At 41.9% G+C, this 21040-nt stretch overlaps 1 protein-coding gene across 2 annotated transcripts in view; it reads left to right on the forward strand.

Moving 5' to 3' along the window:
• The window catches only part of LOC121293328 (zinc finger protein 292-like), a 403832-nt gene that overhangs the window by 332118 nt on the left and 50674 nt on the right, over positions 1-21040 (forward strand). For both annotated transcript variants that reach the window (XM_041216283.1, XM_041216290.1), the window contains exon 4: positions 6658-6793. In XM_041216283.1, the coding sequence (XP_041072217.1) occupies positions 6658-6793 (136 nt within the window). The remainder of the gene's footprint in view (positions 1-6657; positions 6794-21040) is intronic.

Consider the following 21040-nt stretch of genomic DNA (forward strand, 5'->3'; position numbering starts at 1 on the left):
TGTGTGTGTGTACCTCCCTCTGTCTGCCTGTGGCTGTGTGTGTGTCCCTCCCTCCCTCTGTCTGTCTGTGGCTGTGTGTATCTCTCCATGCCCCCCTGCCTGTGCGTCCCCCTCTGCCTGTGTGCCTGCGCATGGGCGCTTGTATCTCCCTGCATGTGCGCACGCGCGTGTGTGCGCAAGTGTATGTGTGCACGTGTGTGTCCCTCTCTCTGCTGCTGCCAACCCTCCCTCCCCAGCACCCACCTCCCCAGTACCTGTCTTTTTTACTGCACAAGGTAGGAAACCTGCTTCTTGATTTTCAATAGGGTGTAGTTTCAGTTTCTTTCCTTATGGTCTGTCTTAACATTATTTTACCTCAAGTTTAAGTACACATTTTAATCCATAACCTTCTTGTAAAGTCCCATACTGTTAACAATAGCCACTGTAGTAATGAGTAAAACACGTTAATCAAACTGCATACTGGAAGCTCCCTCAAGCAGCTAAATGCTATATAATCTGTTTTTCTGATGTTGATTGGGGGATAATTGTTGGCCCAAATACTGGGGTTAGCTCCCTTGCTGTTCTTTGAAATAGTGTTATGACATATTTTACATTCACCTGAGAGGGCAGGCAGCCATTGTTTAATGTTTCATCCAATAGATGGCACCTCTGACTGTGCAGCCTATATTTTTGTGCAGGTCCTAGAGTGGGACTTGAAACCACAATTTTCTAACTCTGGCACTTGTAACCAACTGAGCAACAGAATTGCCGGAGACAGCATGTGTCTTGCAGGATGACCTCAAGCAGCTCTTGGCCATCAAGGCCTGGCTTCGAACTGCACCACCTCATAATGGGTGATAGTGGGCTAGCAAGCTTCCAGGCACTGATGTAGAGCCAGTAATAAGAGCACACACACTGTTGTCCTGAGAGTAGACAGCAGGTTCATGCCCCTTGAAGCTTCTGCCACTCCCCTAGGACGATGCCTCAGGCTATCCTAGTAATCAGCCGTGGCAGAGATTGGTGGACTGTTGTGAGACCCTGAAAGCCTCTTTGAGCATTGGTGCTTGCTGCCATGCTTGCAAGGCAATAAGCTGAGATTTCATGACTTCAGTCTGAGATTCCATTGCAGCATTCAGATATTGGGAGGCTTCTGTTTGTACCACAATGAAAGCTGTTTGTTTGACAGTCAGAGCTGCATTATGGTCACATCCACAAGTACTGTCATGGAGTTGCCCACCACTTCCACACTGCATAGAATGGATTCTAAGCTCCAGAAAAAGCCCTCTACGAAATTGGAGCTGGACTCAGGCAGGATGGATACAGAATTGGCTTGGTCATAGAAGACAGAGGGTAGCAGTGGAAGGGTACTTTTTGAATGGAGAGTTGTGACTAGTGGAGTTCCGCAGGGATCATTGCTGGGACCTTTGCTGTTTGTAGTATACATAAATGATTTTGAGGAAAATGTAACTGGGCTAATTAGTAAGTTTGCAGACGACATTAAGGTTGGAGGAGTTGCAGATAGTGAAGAGGATTGTCAAAGGGTACAACGCGATATAGATCGGTTGGAGACTTGGGCGGAGAAATGGCAGATGGAGTTTAATCCGGACAAATGCGAGGTAACGCATTTTGGAAGGTCTAATAAAGGCAGGAATTATACAGTAAATGGCAGAACCCTTAAGTGCATCGACGGGCAGAGAGATCTGGGTGTACAGGTCCACAGGTCACTGAAAGTGGCAACACAGGTGGATAAGGCAGTCAGGAAGGCATATGGCATACTTGCCTTCATTGGTAGGGGTATTGAGTATAAAAACTAGGAAGTCATGCTGCAGCTGTATAGAACCTTGGTTAGGCCACACTTGGAATATTGCGTGCAATTCTGGTCACCACATTACCAGAAGGAAATGGAGGCGTTGAAGAGGGCGCAGGGCAGGTTTACCAGGATACTGCCTGGTCTAGAGGTTATTAGCTATGAGGAGAGGTTGGAGAAACTCGGATTGCTCTCACTAGAGCGACGGAGATTGAGGGGCGACTTGAAAGAAGTTTACAAGATTATGAGTGGCATGGACAGAGTCAGAAGCTTTTTCCCAGTAGCAGCAGTGTGTACCCATCTACAAGATACACTGCAGTAACTCATCAAGGCTCCTTTGACAGCTCCTTCCAAACTCGTGACTTCTACCATCTAGAAGAACAAGGGCAGAATATGGATGGAAACACCACAACTTGCAAGTTCCTTTCGAAACCACTCACCATGCTGACTTGGAACAATATTGCCGTTCCTTCACTGTTGCTGGGTCAAAATCCTGTAAGTCCCTCCCTAACAGCATCATGGGTGTATCTACACCACATGGACTGCAGCAGTTCAAGAAGGCAGCTCACCACCACCTTCTCGAGGGCAATTAGGGATGGGAAATAAATGCTGGCCTAGCCAGCGACACCCACATCCTGTGAAAGAATAAAAACAATCACCCACACTCAACAAATGAATCAGTGTTTCTCATTGATTTGAGATAAGCACTGAAGGTGGTGAGGAATGTATTCTGGGTGCAGGATTTCAATGTCCACCAGAGTGGCTAGGTAGCATTATTAGTGACAGACTGAACTCATGGCAGGTGATGAGAGAACCTACTGAAGGGAAAATCCCATTTGACCTCATCCTGACCAATCTGCCTGTCACAAATGTATCTATCCCTAACTTTTGGTAGGAGTTACCACTGCACAGTCCTTGTGGAGACAAGTCCTGCCTTTACACTCTGGGCACCCTCCATCCTGTTGTAAGGCACCACCAATGTGCTAACTTGGATTTGGAATAGATCTGGCATCTCAAAACTGGGGCATCCATAACGTGCTGTGGACCATCAGCAACAGCGGAATCATATTCAACTACAATCTATAACTTCATGACTCAGCACATTCATCAAATTGGGGGACCAATCCTGAGGAGGGTAGGAGAGCTTGCCAGTTGCAGCACCAGGTGCACCAAAAATGAGGTGCCAACCTGGTGAAGTTACAACACATGGCTTCTGTCACAACTAAGAGCAAAATGATCTGGAGTCCTATATCCAGTGGTGAATGATAGTGAATTAACCCCCTAACAGGAGGAGGAATCTCTCTGTAAACATCCCACCCTCAATGATAGCATACCCAGCACATCGCTGCAAAAGACTCAACCAGAAGTGCCAAGTGGATGATTCATCTAGCCTCCTCCTGAACACCACACAATTGCGTGCCTGTATTCAGCCAATTCACTTCATGTGATATTAAGAAATAGCTAAGCGCATAGGATATAGCAATGATTGTGGGGCCCCAACAGCAAATCAGCTGTTGTGTGAAAGCTTGTACTCCAGAACAATGCACACCTCTAGCCATGTTGAATCTTTATGAAGCTCGGGTTAGGCCACAACTGGAGTATTGTCAGTCCTGGTTGTCATGCTTTAGGAAAAGTGTGAGGGTCCTGGAAGTTGCAGAGATGATTTACCAGAATGGTTCCAGGATCAGTGATTTTAGTTAAAAGATATGGTTGGAGAAGCTGGGGTTATTCTCCTTGAAGCAAGGAGATTGAGGGGAGATTTGCTAGCAGTGTGCAAGATTCTAGGGAACGTAGTTTTAATGTTTTGTGCAAGATATGCAGGAAGAATGTGAGGAAGAACTTTTTTACGAATCACATGGTAGTGACCTGGAACTTGTCGCCCACGAGGATGGAATGGAGGTGACTGGTTTGCTTTGTAGAGACCCAGCATGGACTCTATGGACCCAGTGGCCTCCAGTGCTATTGATGACTCACTCTTTCTGACCTGAGTGCAGTTTTCACAATACTCAATGTACTCAATGCATCCAGGACGCAGCAATCCACTTAATTTGCACCCCATCCAAGGCTTTTCAATAGCACTTTCCAAATCTGTGACCTTCTCCACCTAGGAGATTAAGGGCAGCAGGCACAATGGAACACCACCACCTGCAAGTTCCTATCACCATCATGACCAATGTTCTCACTAAGTTGTGCATGTACATCATTGCACAGGAGCCTGGAAGGTACCATGATGGCCTTGGGTGGCGTTAAGCACCACGTTTTTTATGGCCGTGCAAAAAAATTTAAAGGTATGGCACACTGAAAAACTGGCCATGCACATCAAAACTTTACAGGGTAAAAGCAAAATACTGTGGATGGTGGAAATCTGAAGATGAGTCATACGGACTCAAAACATTAACTCTGTCTTTCCCTCCACAGATGCTGTTAGGCCTGCTGAGTTTTTTCAGCATTTTCTGTTTTTGTTTCAAAACTTTACAGGGATTGCCTACCTAACTGTGAGTGTACCTACATTGCACAAATTACTGCGGTTCATTTAGGAATAGGCAATAAATGTTGGCCTTGTCAATGACAGAGTGGGAGCAGCTGAGTGGTTCTTGCAGAGTACTGGCATGAATGCAACAGGATCCTTCTGTGCTGTAACCATCGTATGATTCTATTCTATGTGATGAATTTCTTGCACAACAGGTCATTATTACAAACATGTCATTATCACAAATACTGCACACTTTTGAGAACTAGTTGTCATGAAAGCAGTAAACCAAACAAGTTTGACTATTTGATATAGCAGGATGCATTTTCAGTAATGTTAGTCATGGGATCTACTTTTTAATCAAGATCCATCTACAGAAATTGTTAATCATGAGTTTTTTTTCTGTTAAGAAAAGTAAAACTGAAACTTTTTTTTTGAAGACTTGCATTGGGGACATGATTTTGGTTTTTAGAAAGTTAGACCAAAACAATTTTACTGGCAGCTAGCAATGTAAACTAATTATATATCCTCAAATGATGAGCACCGTGAACATGGATGGTCTTGTGCATATATTAAGGTGTCAACTGCTTTTAACTCTGAGGTGTGTGACATTTCTGCATAAAAAAACTAAGTTTAAAATAAAGGACTGGTTAATCAAGGAATTATGGCAACCTTGGGAAGTACAATTCAAAAACCTTCTTTCACTTTGATCATTTTTTACAGTTTTCATTTTCATAGACCCATAGGCCATTCAGCCTGTTGTGTCTATGCTAGCTCTTTGAAAGAACAGTCATGCTTTGTTCTACATCTATGCTTGTTGTCTATTATTGCTATAAACTCATCTTCAAGTGCCTGTCCAACTCTCTATTAAAATAATTTTGGAATCAGCTTCCACCGCCTTTACGGGTAAAACATTCCAGATTACTGCACCTCAGTGAAAAAGGCTTCTCCTCCTCTCTGAAACTTACCAATGACTTTGAATTCATGACCTCTAGTTATTGATTCACTAGAGGGAATGGCCCAGATCATCTGATGGAAATAGTGCTGAATATTCAGACATTTACTGCTGTTACCTGTCAGGACATAGAGGAAGTCCTGAGCCACACACATGCGTGATACTCAGCCAGGGAATTCAAGCTTTCAATGGACAGAGACACAATGCCTGGAACCCTGCATGGATGCCTCCCACACTGACCCACCTTTGTAGACTTGGGCTCTATACCCTGAACTTGCCTAGAAACTTACTCCAGCATAATCTTGCCTGTAATCAGACTTAGGACCTAAGTTGAAAGTGATGAACAGCAGATGATGTATTGGGAAGACCTCAAAATATATTTAAAAGTAAACTTGCCGAACAATTGACACCCTGCTCTTCCACCCTCCATGCAATCTTCCACCACCCCAATTGTACACAACTCACTTGTCCAATGCCTTCTGCATTAAGGAAATATCAATGTACTTAAAGCCATCGTGGATTTGGGAGCAGCTGCAACCACTTCTAATCCATTGGGTAAACACTAATATTAAAAAAAATCAATGCAGCCAGATACCTAATGTACTTAACCATTTATTTAATTCTAAGTACTTTTTCAATTCACGTCAAGACTTTTTCATGTTTACTTATACTAAATTAAAGGTTGTATAAACTTATAAAAGCAAATAAGTGGATTTGAAAGCTTAAAATATATTGCTTAAAAAGCTTAAGAACTTTATAAAACATAACACCACATGCCTACTGGACCTTTTGGGGTGTTACTCTACTGCTGACATGAAAGGGTGTGGTCTCACTGCTTCTGCATCATGCTACTACCCCTCTTGGGGTATTCTTCACTGATGGCTACATCCTGCAGCTGGGACAGAGAGTCCCTAAAGCTCCAGCTCAAAAAAGTAAGGCCGCAGTTTTGATCGCAGTCAGCGGCATGTACCACAGCGTTTTTTCTCTGTCAAAACCGCTCCTGATGTTGAAAACTTCCATTGGATCCCCTCTTAACTTTGTGTTCCAGGGAAAACACTGTCCTGATCTTTTCAACATTACATTACTGAAGTCCTCCATCAATAGTAACATCCTCCTCTGTACCTTTTCTAATGCCTTTACATTTTACAGAAGTGTGGTGCCCAGAATGGCCCATGTACTCTAGATGAGGCCTAACCTTTTTTAAAGGTGTAGCATGATCTTTTTGCTTTTGTATTCTATTCCTTTATCTGAAAACTCAAGTAACCCACATACTTTTTAGCCACATTGTCACCTTCAAGGGTATATGTTTCCTTCTTTATGTATACATACTTCTGTTGCCCTGAAAAATGGAGTTAGCCTACATGAACTTAATAGACCCAATGGTTTCTTTTATGCCATAATGACCTTGTGCAGAATAAAGTTAAATATTATGAATTGTTTTTGCAGGCAGCCCATAAAGTACTATCAGAATATGGGAACCCAGAACTTCAAATGCTGGCTGTACTTGCCCAGGAGGGTAGGGTATGGAGGAGCTCTGTACTTGACAGTATTTTCTCCCAGCAGCCATTGGAACAGGATAAAGGTAGGATATCGATAAACTAAACCTTGTCGATAATCTTAATTTGATCCATGTTTTTCTAATTTGTTTGGTTTGTGATGTGGTTTGTTTGGTTAAAAATGATTAGTTTGCCATCAAATGGTTTACTTTTGACAACTGAGCAATATTTGTAGTGTTTTTTTTGTGCCCACCAGGTAAGCAAAATAAAATACACCTTGCTTTGATCATCCATTGTTGGAAGTTGAGTGTTTGCAAGCAAGGTACCTGAACCACAGGAATTTTACATGCAGACAACATGAGGGCAAATAGTATATTAGCTGTTACTGCCCGGTACCCACTTCTCCCATACCAGTCTTTCAGCCATGTATTCATCTCTCCTAAAATTAGAGAGACGAATACGTGGCTCAAAGACTGGTGTGGGCGAAGTGGGTTCCGGTTTGTGGGGCACTGGCACCAGTACTGAGGAAAGTGGGGCCTGTACCATTGGGCCAGTCTACACCTGAACTATGCTGGGACCAGTGTTCTTGCAAACCGCATAACTAATGCATAACTTTTAAGCTAAATAGTGGGGACAAGGGATCAAATGTGGGAAGATGTGGTATATCAAAGAATAGAGACAAGGTAAGAGAGGAAAATAGTTATGTGGAAAATGAGGGTCAGAGAATGGCAGGAATGGACAGAGAGAAAAAAAATCTAAGAATGCACTAACAATCAAGACTGGATGTTACAAAGGCAACAAAAAGTCAAAACTAAAGGCTCGATATTTACACATAATATTCATAACAAATTAATTGAAAGCACACATTGAAGTAAATAAATATGATCTGATAATAATTACAGAGACGTGGCTGCAGGGTGACCAGGATTCGGTCCTGAATATTGAAGGGTATATGACGTTCAAGAAAAATAGGAAGCTAGGTAAAGTTGGAGGATAGCACTGTTAATCTTTAAGAATGGCATTTGTGCAATAGTTAGGGATGACCTTGGTTCAGGATCAGGATGGAGAATCAGTTTGTTTGGAGATGAGGAAAAGTCGGGGAAAGAAGTCACTAGTAGGAGTGGCCTACAGGCCCCCACAACAGTAACCATATGTAGGACAAAGTATACAAGAAGAAATATTGGGTCCTTGTGATAAAGGGACGGCAATAATCATGGGTGATTTTAATCTACATAAAATCTAGAAAAAGCAGATTGGCAGTATTGATCCAGATAAAGAGTTCATAGAATGCTTTTGACAGTTTCTTAGAGCAGCACGTTCTGGAACCAACCAGAGAACAAGTTATATTAGACTTGGTATTGTGTAATGTGACAGGATTAATTAATGACCTCAGAGTAAAGGCACCCCTTGGTAGTAGCAACCACAATGTGATTAAATTTTACATCCAATTTGAAAGGGAGAAGAATGGGTCTAAGACTAGTATCTTAAACTTAAATAAGGACAACTATGTGGGCATGAAAGCTGAGCTAGCTGAAGTAAACTGGGATACTAGGCTAGGGGATAGATTAATAGAGAAACAGTGGCAGACATTAAAAGGGTTATTTCAGAATACTCAGAATAAGTATATTCTACCATAAAGAAAAATTCTAAAGGGAGGACCCACCATCCGTGGTTAATTAAAGAAGTTAGGAAAGGCATCATACTTAAGGAAAAGGCATATAACTGCAAAGATGAGTGGCAGGTCAGGTGGAATGGTCAGAATATAAAGAACGGCAGAGAATGACCATAAGGTTAATCAGGAGAAAAAATTAGAGTATGAGAGGAAACAAACTAGAAATGTAAACACAGTTAGCAAGAGTTTCTCCAGGTATTTAAACAATAAGAGTAAGTAAAGTGAGTGTTGGTTCTCTAGACAGTGAGAATGGGGAGGCAATAGTAGATAGTAAGGAAATGGCGGATGAAATGAACAAATATTTGCTTCTGTTTTCAATAGAGGATACAAAAAGCATTCCTGTAATAGTTGTAAATCAGGAGGTGGAAGGGTGAGAGGAACTTGGTGAAATTACAATTACTAGTGAAGTGGACTGAGCAAACTGATGGAGCTGCGGGACTGACAAGTCTCTGAGTCCAGATGTACTTCATCCTAGAGTCTTAAAAGAGGTAGCTAATGAGTTGGTAGATGCTTTGGTGTTAATTTTCCAAAATTCCCTAGATTCTGGAAAGGTTCCATTAGACTGGAAAGTAGCAAATATAACCCCTCTATTCAAGAAGTGAGGGAGGCAGGAAACTATAGGCCAGTTAGCTTGATGTCTGTTGTGGGGAAGGTGTTAGAATCGAACGTTAAAGAGATTATAGCTGAGCACTTAGAAAAGCTCAAGGTAAATTGGGAAGAGTGAGCATGGTTTTGTGAAAGGGAAATCATGTTTCACCAATCTATTGGAGTTCTTTGAAGGAGTAATATGTGCTGTGGATAAAGGGGAGCCTGTATACATACTGTACTAGAATTTCCAGAAGGCATTTGATAAGGTGCCACATCAAAGGTTATTGCAGAAAATAAAAGCTCATGGTGTAGGGGGTAAATGTATTAACATAGATAAAAGATGGAAGTGGCTGCCAGGAAACAGTGTGTGTGTATAAATGGCGGGATGTGATGAGTAGAGTCCTGCAGGGGCTTCAAGTTTTTACAAATTGCATCAATGACTTAGATGAGGGGAGGGAAAGCATAGTAGCTAAATTCAGATGACACAAAGATAGGTAGGGAAGTAGGGGTTGTGAAAAAGACATGAGTTTGCAGATGGATATAGATAGGTTGAGTAAGTGGGCAAAAATCTGGCAGATGGAGTATAATGTGCAGTTCACTTCGCCAGGAAGAATAAAAGCGCAGAGTATTACTTAAATGGAAAACCACTGCAGAAGTCAGAGTTGCAGAAGGATCTAGGTGTTCTAGTGCATGAGTCGCAAAAGGTTACTATGCAGGTACAGCACATAATCAAGAAGGCTAACGGAATGCTATCCTTTATTACGAGAGGAATTGAACATAAAAGTAAAGACGTTATGCTTCAGTTATACAGGGCATTGTTGAGACCACATCTCGAATACTGTGTGCAATTTTGGTCTTATTTAAGGAAGGATGTAAATGTGTTGGAGATGGTTCAGAGGAAGTTTATTAGATTGATACCTGGAACGAATATGTCTCATGAGGATCGGCTGGTCTTGTTTTCACTGGAGTTTATAAAGAGTGAGGGATGACTTGATTGAAGTAGATAAGATCCTGAATGGCCTTGACAAGGCGAATGTGGAAATGACTCTTGTGGGTGTCCAGAATTAGGGAACACTGTTTCAAAATTAGGGGTCACCCTTATAAGACAGAGATGAGGAGAAATTTTTTTTTCACAGAGGGTTGTGTGACTTTGGAACACTCTGCCTCAGAAGGCGGCCTAGGCAGGATCATTGAATATTTTTAAGGCCAAGGTAGGTAGATTCTTGTTAGGCAAGGGAATCAAAGGTTAACGGGGTTAGATGGGAATGTGGAATTCAAAATACAAACAGATCAGCCATTATCTTATTGAATGACAGAGTAGGCTCGAGGGGTCAAATGGCCTACTCCTATTTCATATGTTCGTATGAGGTATAAGAGTAAAGAAGTCTTACTGGAATTATTGGTGATGTCATACATGGAGTATATATAGCTTTGCTCTCCTCACACAAGGAAAGACATACTTGCCCTAAAAGGACTGCAACAAAGGTTCAAAAGACTGGTTCCTGGAATAAGGGGATTGTCCCATGGGGAGAAATTGGGTAGACCCCTCGGAAGTAACAACATGCTGACTCTGTGGGGACTGCCCGGGAAGTTTGAACTCCCAACAAGCAATTTTCATACTCCCTGGGACCCTCCGCAAAAGTCTCCAACTCTGAGTTAAGAGTTGGAGACTTTGGACTGTTCTGTGTGTCTCATCTGAATAGTCTTCCAGGGAATGTTAGGCAGAAATATCCTAGTCTAACTCCTGGCTATCTATACAAATGACCTCCCAATCACTATTAATGATCACCTGACTACCTGATCCACCCGACTACACCCTCACCCGATCTTACTAGCCCCCCTCCGACCCGACAGCCCCACCTGCCACCCTCTACTCTACCACCTTACCTACATACCACACTGCCCACCTTGCTCATCTGACTCATGTGCCCACCCTAGCCATCTGACCACCTCACCTACCTGCCATCCTACCTATTTAACCTCACCCATCTACGCACACTACCATCCTCACTCACATCCATTTATCCATCCATCCACCCATTCACTCATTCATCTATCCATCCATCTATTCACTCATCCATCCATCCATCCACCCATTCATCCATCCATCCACTCATTCATCCATTCATCCACTCATTCATCCATCCATCCACTCATTCATCCATTCATCCATCCACTCATTCATCCATCCATCCATCCACTCATTCATCCATTCATCCATCCACTCATTCATCCATCCATCCATCCACTCATTCATCCATTCATCCACTCATTCATCCATCCATCCACTCATTCATCCATTCATCCATCCACTCATTCATCCATCCATCCATCCACTCATTCATCCATTCATCCATCCACTCATTCATTCATTCATTCATCCATCCATCCATCCACTCACTCATTCATCCATCCATCCATCCATCCATCCATCCATCCATCCATCCATCCATCCATCCATCCATCCATCCATCCATCCATCCACCCATTCATCCATCCATCCACCCATTCATCCATCCATTCACTCATCCATCTATCCATCCATCTATTCACTCATCCATTCACTCATCCACTCATTCATCCATCCATCCACTCATTCATTCATCCATCCATCCATTCACTCATTCATCCATCCATTCACTCATTCATCCATCCATTCACTCATTCATCCATCCATTCACTCATTCATCCATCCATTCACTCATTCATCCATCCATCCACCCATCCATCCACTCATTCATCCACTCATTCATCCATCCATCCATCCACTCATTCATCCATCCATCCATTCATCCATCCATTCATCCACTCATTCATCCATCCATCCACTCATTCATCCATCCACCCATCCATTCACTCATCCATCCATCCATTCACTCATCCATCCATCCACTCATTCATCCATCCATCCACTCATTCATCCATCCATCCACTCATTCATCCATCCGTCCACCCATTCATCCATTCATCCGTCCATTCACTCATTCATCCACCCACTCACTCATTCATCCATCCATCCACTCATTCATCCATCCATCCATCCATCCACTCATTCATTCATCCATCCATCCATCCATCCACTCATTCATCCATCCATCCACCCATTCATCCACCCATTCATCCATCCATCCATCCACTCACTCATTCATCCATCCATCCATCCATCCATCCACCCATTCATCCATCCATCCACCCATTCATCCATCCATCCACCCATTCATTCATCCATCCATTCACTCATCCATCTATCCATCCATCTATTCACTCATTCATTCACTCATTCATCCATCCATCCACTCATTCATCCATCCATCCATCCATTCATTCATTCATCCATCCATCCACTCATTCATCCATCCATCCATCCACTCATTCATTCATCCATCCATCCATTCACTCATTCATCCATCCATTCACTCATTCATCCATCCATTCACTTATTCATCCATCCATCCACTCATTCATCCATCCATCCATCCATCCATCCACTCATTCATCCACTCATTCATCCATCCATCCATCCACTCATTCATCCATCCATCCATTCATCCATCCATCCATTCATCCATCCATCCATCCACTCATTCATCCATCCATCCACTCATTCATCCATCCATCCATCCACTCATTCATCCATCCATCCACCCATTCATCCATTCATCCGTCCATTCACTCATTCATCCACCCACTCACTCATTCATCCATCCATCCACTCATTCATCCATCCATCCATCCATCCATCCATCCACTCATTCATTCATCCATCCATCCATCCACTCATTCATCCATCCATCCACCCATTCATCCACTCATTCATCCATCCATCCATCTATCCATCCATCCATCCACTCATTCATCCATCCATCCATCTATTCATCCATCCATCCACTCATTCATCCATCCATCCATCCACTCATTCATCCATCCATCCACTCACACTCTCTCCCTCACTCACCCACTCTCTCACCCACCCGTCCACTCTCTCACCCACCCGTCCACTCTCTCACTCACCCGTCCACACTCTCACTCACCCGTCCACACTCTCACCCACCCGTCCACACTCTCACCCACCCGCCCACTCTCTCACCCACCCGCCCGTTTATTCCTGCTACCAAATGCACTACCTGACACTTGGCATATTAAAAATAAATAATTTGCCAATTGCATACGTATTATGCAAGTTTATTTATATCTTATTTGTAGTGGTCTTTCTCAGTATTTACCCCACAATTGGATATCATCTGCAAATTTTGAAGTTGTACTTCCAGTTATTGAGTCCAGTTGGTTTATGCAAATAGCGAACGGTGGTCCCAGGACTGATCCTTATGGAGCACCACTTCCCATCTTTTGCCAATCTGAGTAACTGCCCTTTTCTCCACTTTCTGTCCATTCTGCCACATGTCCCCTGACTTCACATGTTCTGGTCTTAGTAATGAGTCAACTATGTGGGTATTCTGTTGAAGCCTTTGAACAATCCAAATATATACAATCTGTTGCATTCCCTTGCCTACTCTTTACTGGATTCTTTGAAGAAATAACAAAGTTGGTCAAGCATGGTATTCCTTTTTGAAATCCATGCTAACTGCTCCATTTTTGGTTTCTAGATGTTTTTCAATTACTTTTGAATAAAGATACCATTATCTTTCCTATCACTGAGGTTAAGCTAACTGCTCTATAGCTTTTTACACTTGTTCTGTCTCCCTTTTTAAATCTAGGAATCATTTTAATCCTCTGGCACTATTTTCTTTTTTTATATCTGTATGTGTGTATATTTATTATATATATAATATTTTTATTTATATATAAATTTGTATATTTTTATACATTTTTTATTTATATAGTGCCCAAGCTATCTACTCTCGTTTCTTCTAATATATGTGGATGCAAGCTGTCCAGACTAGAGGTTTTATCATTTAAGTTTGATTACTTTATCAGCTTTTCTATTTTAAATGGTTTATATTGTCATGATCCTTCGCCGGACCCAGGACATGGGGGGAGATCCAGTTAAGAACCAATAATGTTTTGTTTAAAGTAGGTAAGGTTTGCAATTCAAGACGCTTACTAAATGGATAAAGCCACAAGATTCCACGGGTTTTGAACAAACAAAAGTAAACTCTACTTTCCAAGTTCAGAACGATAGAACAATTTTCAATATCTATCTTGTCTTCTAACATTCAGGGTAAGTATGAGTTATATGTGAATTAACAGGTAAACTGTGGTCAGACACACCACATTACACAATAGATGACAAGTGCGACCAAAAGAGATTCCATGGATTTCTGAACACCCACCCAGACATTTGTCACATTGTGAGCCAACCAATCTCACTGAAATTTAGTCTTTCTCATGAGGGTTTCCAATCTCCACATTTGAAGATCTTGCCTTGGAATCTTCTTCAAAAGTTGCTCCCACTTGGACATCTTCAACTTTGATCCACCTCACAGGGTTTCAATTTCACCTTCTGAGATTCTTTTCCTCTGGATCCCAGAGGACACTAGAGTTTCACCCTCCATGCACAGTCTCAAATCATCAGCCATGCCAAGCAGAACACCACTACTCCAAAGGAGTACCTTTGCCCCAGTGGCCCGCAGCACAGCATCACCAACTGCCTTCTCAGACCGTCAGGACTCCTCTCGTATCCACTTTGTCTAAAATTTGCTCCCTGCATCTCGTTCTTGAATTCGGAGCCTACTACACTTATCCTTTCTTTAACTCTGCTTACGGGAACCTATTCCTGTCTCTTTGTTTAGTCTCTTACCTAGCACTTCTTTTTGGGACTTCGTCCTGTTCTCCCTTGTTTGGAGCCTTAACCTTGCCCTGCACCCTGGGACACACTCACTACAATGGCACTCCATATCAGGTCATCTGACCTGCATTTTTGAGCCATTGTGCATGGCCAGTCCCTAGTTTGAAGAGCGTAAAAAATTTAAACTGCACATGTGCAGCCTTTTCCTGGCCATTGCATGCACAGGCAGCCCAAGCTTCATCGGGAACTAGAGTTCCTGAGCAATGAACTAAAGAAGGTAAGTCTTTGAGTTTATTAACAATATCAATTTTGATCTACTTTCATGTCATGTCCATCATGTTTCCTGGTAATTATTGAGATAAAGTAATTAATTAATACTGCCATTTAACTATCATTATTTGAGTTCATCTTATAAATGCTTGCGTGATGATATTCCTATCCTGATTTTTCTTTTATTTATTTTAATAATTAGCCATTTAATTTCATAGTGCTTTTTAAAAAAAAAGCAAACATCTTTCCTAACCTCTTAGTATTCCCTTCTGTCATCATCTCCTTTGTTTATGTACTTGGAGTGTGCCCTTTACATTAGTTTCAATTTTACCTTTATCCCTTAATTCATCTGTGGTGTTTCCTTATTGCCTAGTTTGTTCCTGCTTTTAAGCAGAATGTATTTCTCGATCACCTTTTTAAATATTCTCCATTTCTGTTTTATCTGCTTTTTTGGTTTATTTTGTTCTTTCCATTCTCACCCACTCAGTTAGCTTTTTTTACCAACCTATTACGTTGTTTTATATTTATGTCTCAAAATTTATCTTAAACCTTATTATGTTGTGATTACTATTACCTAGATGTGCTCCCTGGCTTACCTCTCATCAGTTGTTCATTTCCCATTGCTAGTTCCAACAGTGATTCCTTTCTTACATAGTGGGTAAGAAGAGTTCTGCGTGCACACGCTGTAAAGGCTCAATTTTCTCTTTCCCTTTATCCCTTTCCCAACTTCTTGCCAGTTTAATTAGGAGTGGTTGAACGCTCCCATGATTATTCTATGTACTTTACTCATAGCATAGATCTGCTTATATATTGCTTCCTTCACTCCATCTCACTATTAGCTGATTTGTCAAATACCCCTATTTTACACCAGTTACTACATTTCATTGGTTGTTAAGTAAGGCCATGAGGCTAAAGACAGCACCTCCAACGGTGTACCCCTCCCCATACTGCACTGATGTGCCGGTCCTAGATTCTGAGTCAAGTGTCTCTACAACTGTATCAAATTTTCCTTTTTTTAATCAACCAGTAAAGACGTATTACACACTACACTTGATTTCATACCAAATGAGTGGTAAAGGTTTGATCACCGATCCTATGAACTCACAACTGTCCTGGTGGAATATTATTGCTGCTTATAGTGGAAAATTATCATTGGTCCTAGGAAGAAACAGCATAATATTGGTCTTTACATCTACCGCTTTTGTATATAAAAACATTTGCTACCCAGAGAAATTAGAGCATGTTGAAATAGTACCTTAGAGTTCAAAATTGCAATATTAAGAGTGTTAGATGGTCTCAATAAAAGTCTCACATCACTAACAATGTTCAAGGTTACCTCAGAAGATGCAAAAACACCAGCATCTCAAGAAACTGCATGGTATTACACCACACTCAAAAACAGCAAAATATTATGCTCTGCGGAATCTACCTCAAGTGCAGTATTACACTGCGTGAATGGTAATGTCTTTCATAAATAAAACGGTGAAATCAAAAATATGTTAGAATAATTGAAAGTAATGAAGCTATAACGTGATCAGAAAACTTAAATGTCACAAACTCCATAGCATCTTCGCAATATTCTATTCTGGAATTAGAAGTCCAATGATGACCATGTCAATTGTCGTAAAAACCCATCTGGTTCACTAACATCCTTTAGGGAAGGAAATCTACCATCCTTACCTGGTTTGGCCTATCTGTGACTTTAGATCCAGGCAATCTGATTGACTCTAAAATGGCTTAACAAGCCACTCAGTTGTATCAACCGCTAGAAAGTCAGTAAGGAATGAAATTAGCCGGACCATCCCGCATCGACCTAGACACTAGAAATCACAATGGCAAACTCAGTCCCATCAACCCTACAAAGTCGGCCTTACTAACTTCTGGGGGCATGTGCCAAAATTGGATGAACTGTCTCATAAGTAGTCAAGCACCAGCCTGACATAGTCACACTTTCAGCATTAAACCTTACAGATAATGTCCCAGACACCACCATCTCCATCCCTGGGCATGCCCTCTCCTTCACTGTCGTTGGGTCAAAACCCTGGAACTCCCTCCCTACACCACAGGGACTGCAGCAGTTCAAGAAGGCAGCTCACTACCACCTTCTCAAGGTCAATTAGAAATGGGTAATAAAAGCTGGCCTAGCCAACAAAGCCAATGAATGTTTTTAAAAATCTGCTTTTAGTTGAGCACAACCTATTTTCAGCAAATCAGATCTTTCCGAAAAAATACCACACCCTGGAAACATCATTCAGGCCATGGATACATTTTGATCTGAAATGCACTATCTAAAGGTGTGGTGGAGGCAGATACAATTGGGGCTTTGAAAACGGAATTGAAAAAGCACCTGAAGAGCAAAAATTGCAGGAATATAGGGGAAGGATGTGGGAGTCTGACTAACTGAGTTGCTGTTGCAGAGAGCTGGCACAGACACAACTTTCCAAATGACCACATTTTGTGCTGTAACTATTCTATGATTTATTTAGTTTCCATAATGTTCTTTATACACCTGCCTCTTTTGGCAGTTTCAGAAACACATTTCTCTGAAAAATATCACCTTGCAGAAATATGGTTTTTATGTTGATTGATCTACACTCCCCTGAATGTGTGGCCAAAAGCGCTAAAAGATTTTCAAGGTTACTTTCCGAGCTGTGAGAAAGTCCACTCTATAATCTATAAAACCTACTCTTCAAAACTAGCCACATTTTAGCCATACAAATCTTAGCTTCTTGGATTTTTTCGGTACACATCCACCAATGCAACAAGGCTGGTTGATCCTTATCTGGTACCTCAGGATAAACTCCAAATTCTCTCCAACTATCTGTCTTCCTTTGTTTTACTTCTCATTACTTTATCCTCAAATTTATTGGCAGTCTCCAAAACTTCTCAGTTATGAGGATTTCTGCTTCTAGCTCTGACCTGAGACTCTTCTATGCTTTCGTTGCATTGTCTGATCTATTCAAGCTACAGCCTCTACTTGCACTTTTATGCCTGTAGGCACTATGACTGTGAGATCATCCTCTTGCACAACTGGAGACTCTACAGTACATTTTCTGATGCAAGAGTCACCTCCAGACCCACTATTTAGTGTTTCCACTGCACTTTCTCACTCTCCACTCTTTCATCCATTGTGACCTAGCTTCTGGTTACCGTCCTGAACATTTAAACAACATTGCCAGTAGCTTTTCTTGCACTTCCCACAATTGTTGCTTTCCTCCATTCACAAGACCTCTCTGGTTGATATGTCACCCGTGTACCTACTCTTGAGCAATTGGCCTTTGGCTGTGGTGGCTTTGTCCTGTGTGTCATGATCACTTACATTACCACCATCCGCCCTTGCTCTCCAGTATTCTGTTCCTCAGGTGGCTCTTCACAAAAGATTGTCCCTGTCTCTGCTTTGGGCAGTTTGGTGTATAATACTTTGAATCATATCTGAAGCGCCTCTAAGTTGTAATTTAATCTCCCCTACCGTTTAACCCATCCCTCGCCTTCCCTTTTTGCTCCACCTGACCTTTTCCCTTTTTCAACACCATAAAACCCATCACATTTCTGCCTCTCTTCAGTTCCAAAGAATCATATTGCACTTGGAACGTCAACTCTGTTTCTCTCTCCACAGCTGCTGCCAGACCTGCTGAGTTTTTCCAGCACTTTTTTTTATTTCAGAACTCCAGCATCTGTAGTATTTTGCATTTATTTGACTAATCCAATGTTGCCCTGGTCAGCCTCCCATTTATCATAAATTTCCAAAATGTTATGCCACTATTCCTGTTGGCCCATCATCCCTGTTTCTGCTGATCTATATTGACTTCAAATTCTTCAGTGCCTCAGATTTGAAATTCTCATTCTTGTGTTTAACTTGACCATGTCCATGAACTGCCTCTCTGTGACTACCTATAATCATTCCACTTTCTCTTCCTAATTCCCCCTCCCCTGAGATCTTTTCCTCTAGCCTCTCTTGCATCACCCCTCTTCATTCCACCATTGGCAAGATGCTTTTAGCTGCCTAGACTCTATTATATGGAATTCCATGTGGAAACCCTCCACTTCTCCACCTCCTCACTAGTATCATTTGTGGTCAGTTGATAGCACTCTTGCCCCTGAATCAGAAAGCTCTGGGCTCAAATCCCATTCCAGGGTCTGAGCACAAAAATCTAGGCTGGCACTCCAGCATAGTACTAAAGGAGTGCTGCACTATTGGATGAGACATTAAACCAAGGACCCTTCTGCCCTCAGGTGGACACAAAGATCCCATGGCAATATTGCTGGCCAATACTTACCCCTCAATCAATATCACAAAAATTGATTATCTGGTCATTATCACATTGCTTATTGTGGGACCTTGCTGTGTGCAAATTGGTTGCTAGTTTCCTACATGATAACAGTGACTACATGTCAAAAGTGTTTAATTGGCACTGAAGTGCTTTGAGGCATGTAATGGTTGAGAAGGGCATTAAATAAATGCATGTCTACCTTTTTGTCTTTAAAACCAATGACTTTGACAGTTTTTGGAAGTTGCTTCTAATCTTTTGATAAAAGCAAAATACTGCGGATGCTGGAAATCTGAAACAAAAACAAAAATAGCTGAAAAAACTCAGCAGGTCTGACAGGATCTGCGAAGAGGAATATAGTTAATGTTTCAAGTCCGCATGACTCTTTATTAGAAGAGTCTCATCCAATAGTTCTGATGAAGAGTCATATGGACTCGAAACGTTAACTGTATTCCTCTCCGCAGATGCTGTCAGACCTGCTGAGTTTTTCCAGCTATTTTTGTTTTTGGTTCTAATCTTTTGATCTTGGTTTGTCCTCTATTTTCTTTGTCTCTGAAGTCCCTTGGGACTATTTTGGGTGAGTTAAACATGCTTTAAGTACAAGTTGTCATCATCATCATCTATAGGCCCAAGCAAATGTTGGTAAATCACCACAGATGTCATGGGTATCACAGGCAGAGGGAAATTAGTGAATGAAAATTATGGAGAATGGCCAAGTCTTAAAAGAATGCTTATACCACATCCTTTTCCAGTTGTACATCTGCCACCTTGCCTTTTGAAGGTGTCACACCTTTAAAAGTGTGACATTCAAGATATCATGCCTCATAGACATCTACAGCTCAGAAGGGGGCCATCCGGCATATCGTGTCCGCACTGATCAACAACAATCTGACTACACTAATCCCATTTTCCAGTGCTTGGCCCATAGCCCTGGAAGTTATGGCAATGCTAGTGAATATCTAAATACTTCTTAAATGTTACGAGAGTTTCTGACTCAACCACCCCTTTAGGCAGTGAGTTCCAGACTCCCACTACCCTCTGGGTGAAAAATTTCTCCCCAACTCCCTTCTTAGCCTTCTATCTCTTACCTTAAATCTATATCCCCTGGTTATTGACCCCTCGACTAATGGAAAAAGTGCTTTCCTATCCACCCTATGTATGCCCCTCATAATCTTATATACCTCTATCAGGTCCCCTCTCAACCTTCATTGTTCCAAGGAAAATAACCGCAGCCTACCCAATCTTTCCTCATAGCTTAGACCCTCCAGCCCAGGCAGCATCCTGGTGAATCTCCTCTGCACCATCTCCAGTACAATCACATCCTTCCTATTATGTGGTAACCAGGACTGCATACAGTACTCCAGTTGTGGCCTAACCAGTATTTTATACAGTTCCAACATAACCTCCCTGCTCTTGTATTCTATGCTTTGGCTAATAAAGGTCCCATATGCCTTCTTAACCACCTTATCTACTTGCCCTGCTACCTTCCGGGATCTATGGATATGCACACCAAGGTCCCTCTTATCTTCAGGACTTTCAAGAGTCCTACCATTCATAGTGTAACCCCTTGCCTTGTTAGCCCTCCCCAAGTGCATTACCTCACACTTTTCTGGGTTGAATTCCATTTGCCACAGCTCTGCCCACCTGACCAGTCCATTGATATCCTCCTGCAGTTTACAGCTATCCTCCTCATTACTTACCAACCACCAATTTTCGTGTCATCTGCGAACTTTTTGAACATACCCCCTACTTTTAAGTCCAAATCATTTATGTACATCACAAACAGCAA

The sequence above is a fragment of the Carcharodon carcharias genome, chromosome 2 (assembly GCF_017639515.1).
Source record: "Carcharodon carcharias isolate sCarCar2 chromosome 2, sCarCar2.pri, whole genome shotgun sequence".
In the NCBI taxonomy this organism is placed as follows: domain Eukaryota; kingdom Metazoa; phylum Chordata; class Chondrichthyes; order Lamniformes; family Lamnidae; genus Carcharodon; species Carcharodon carcharias.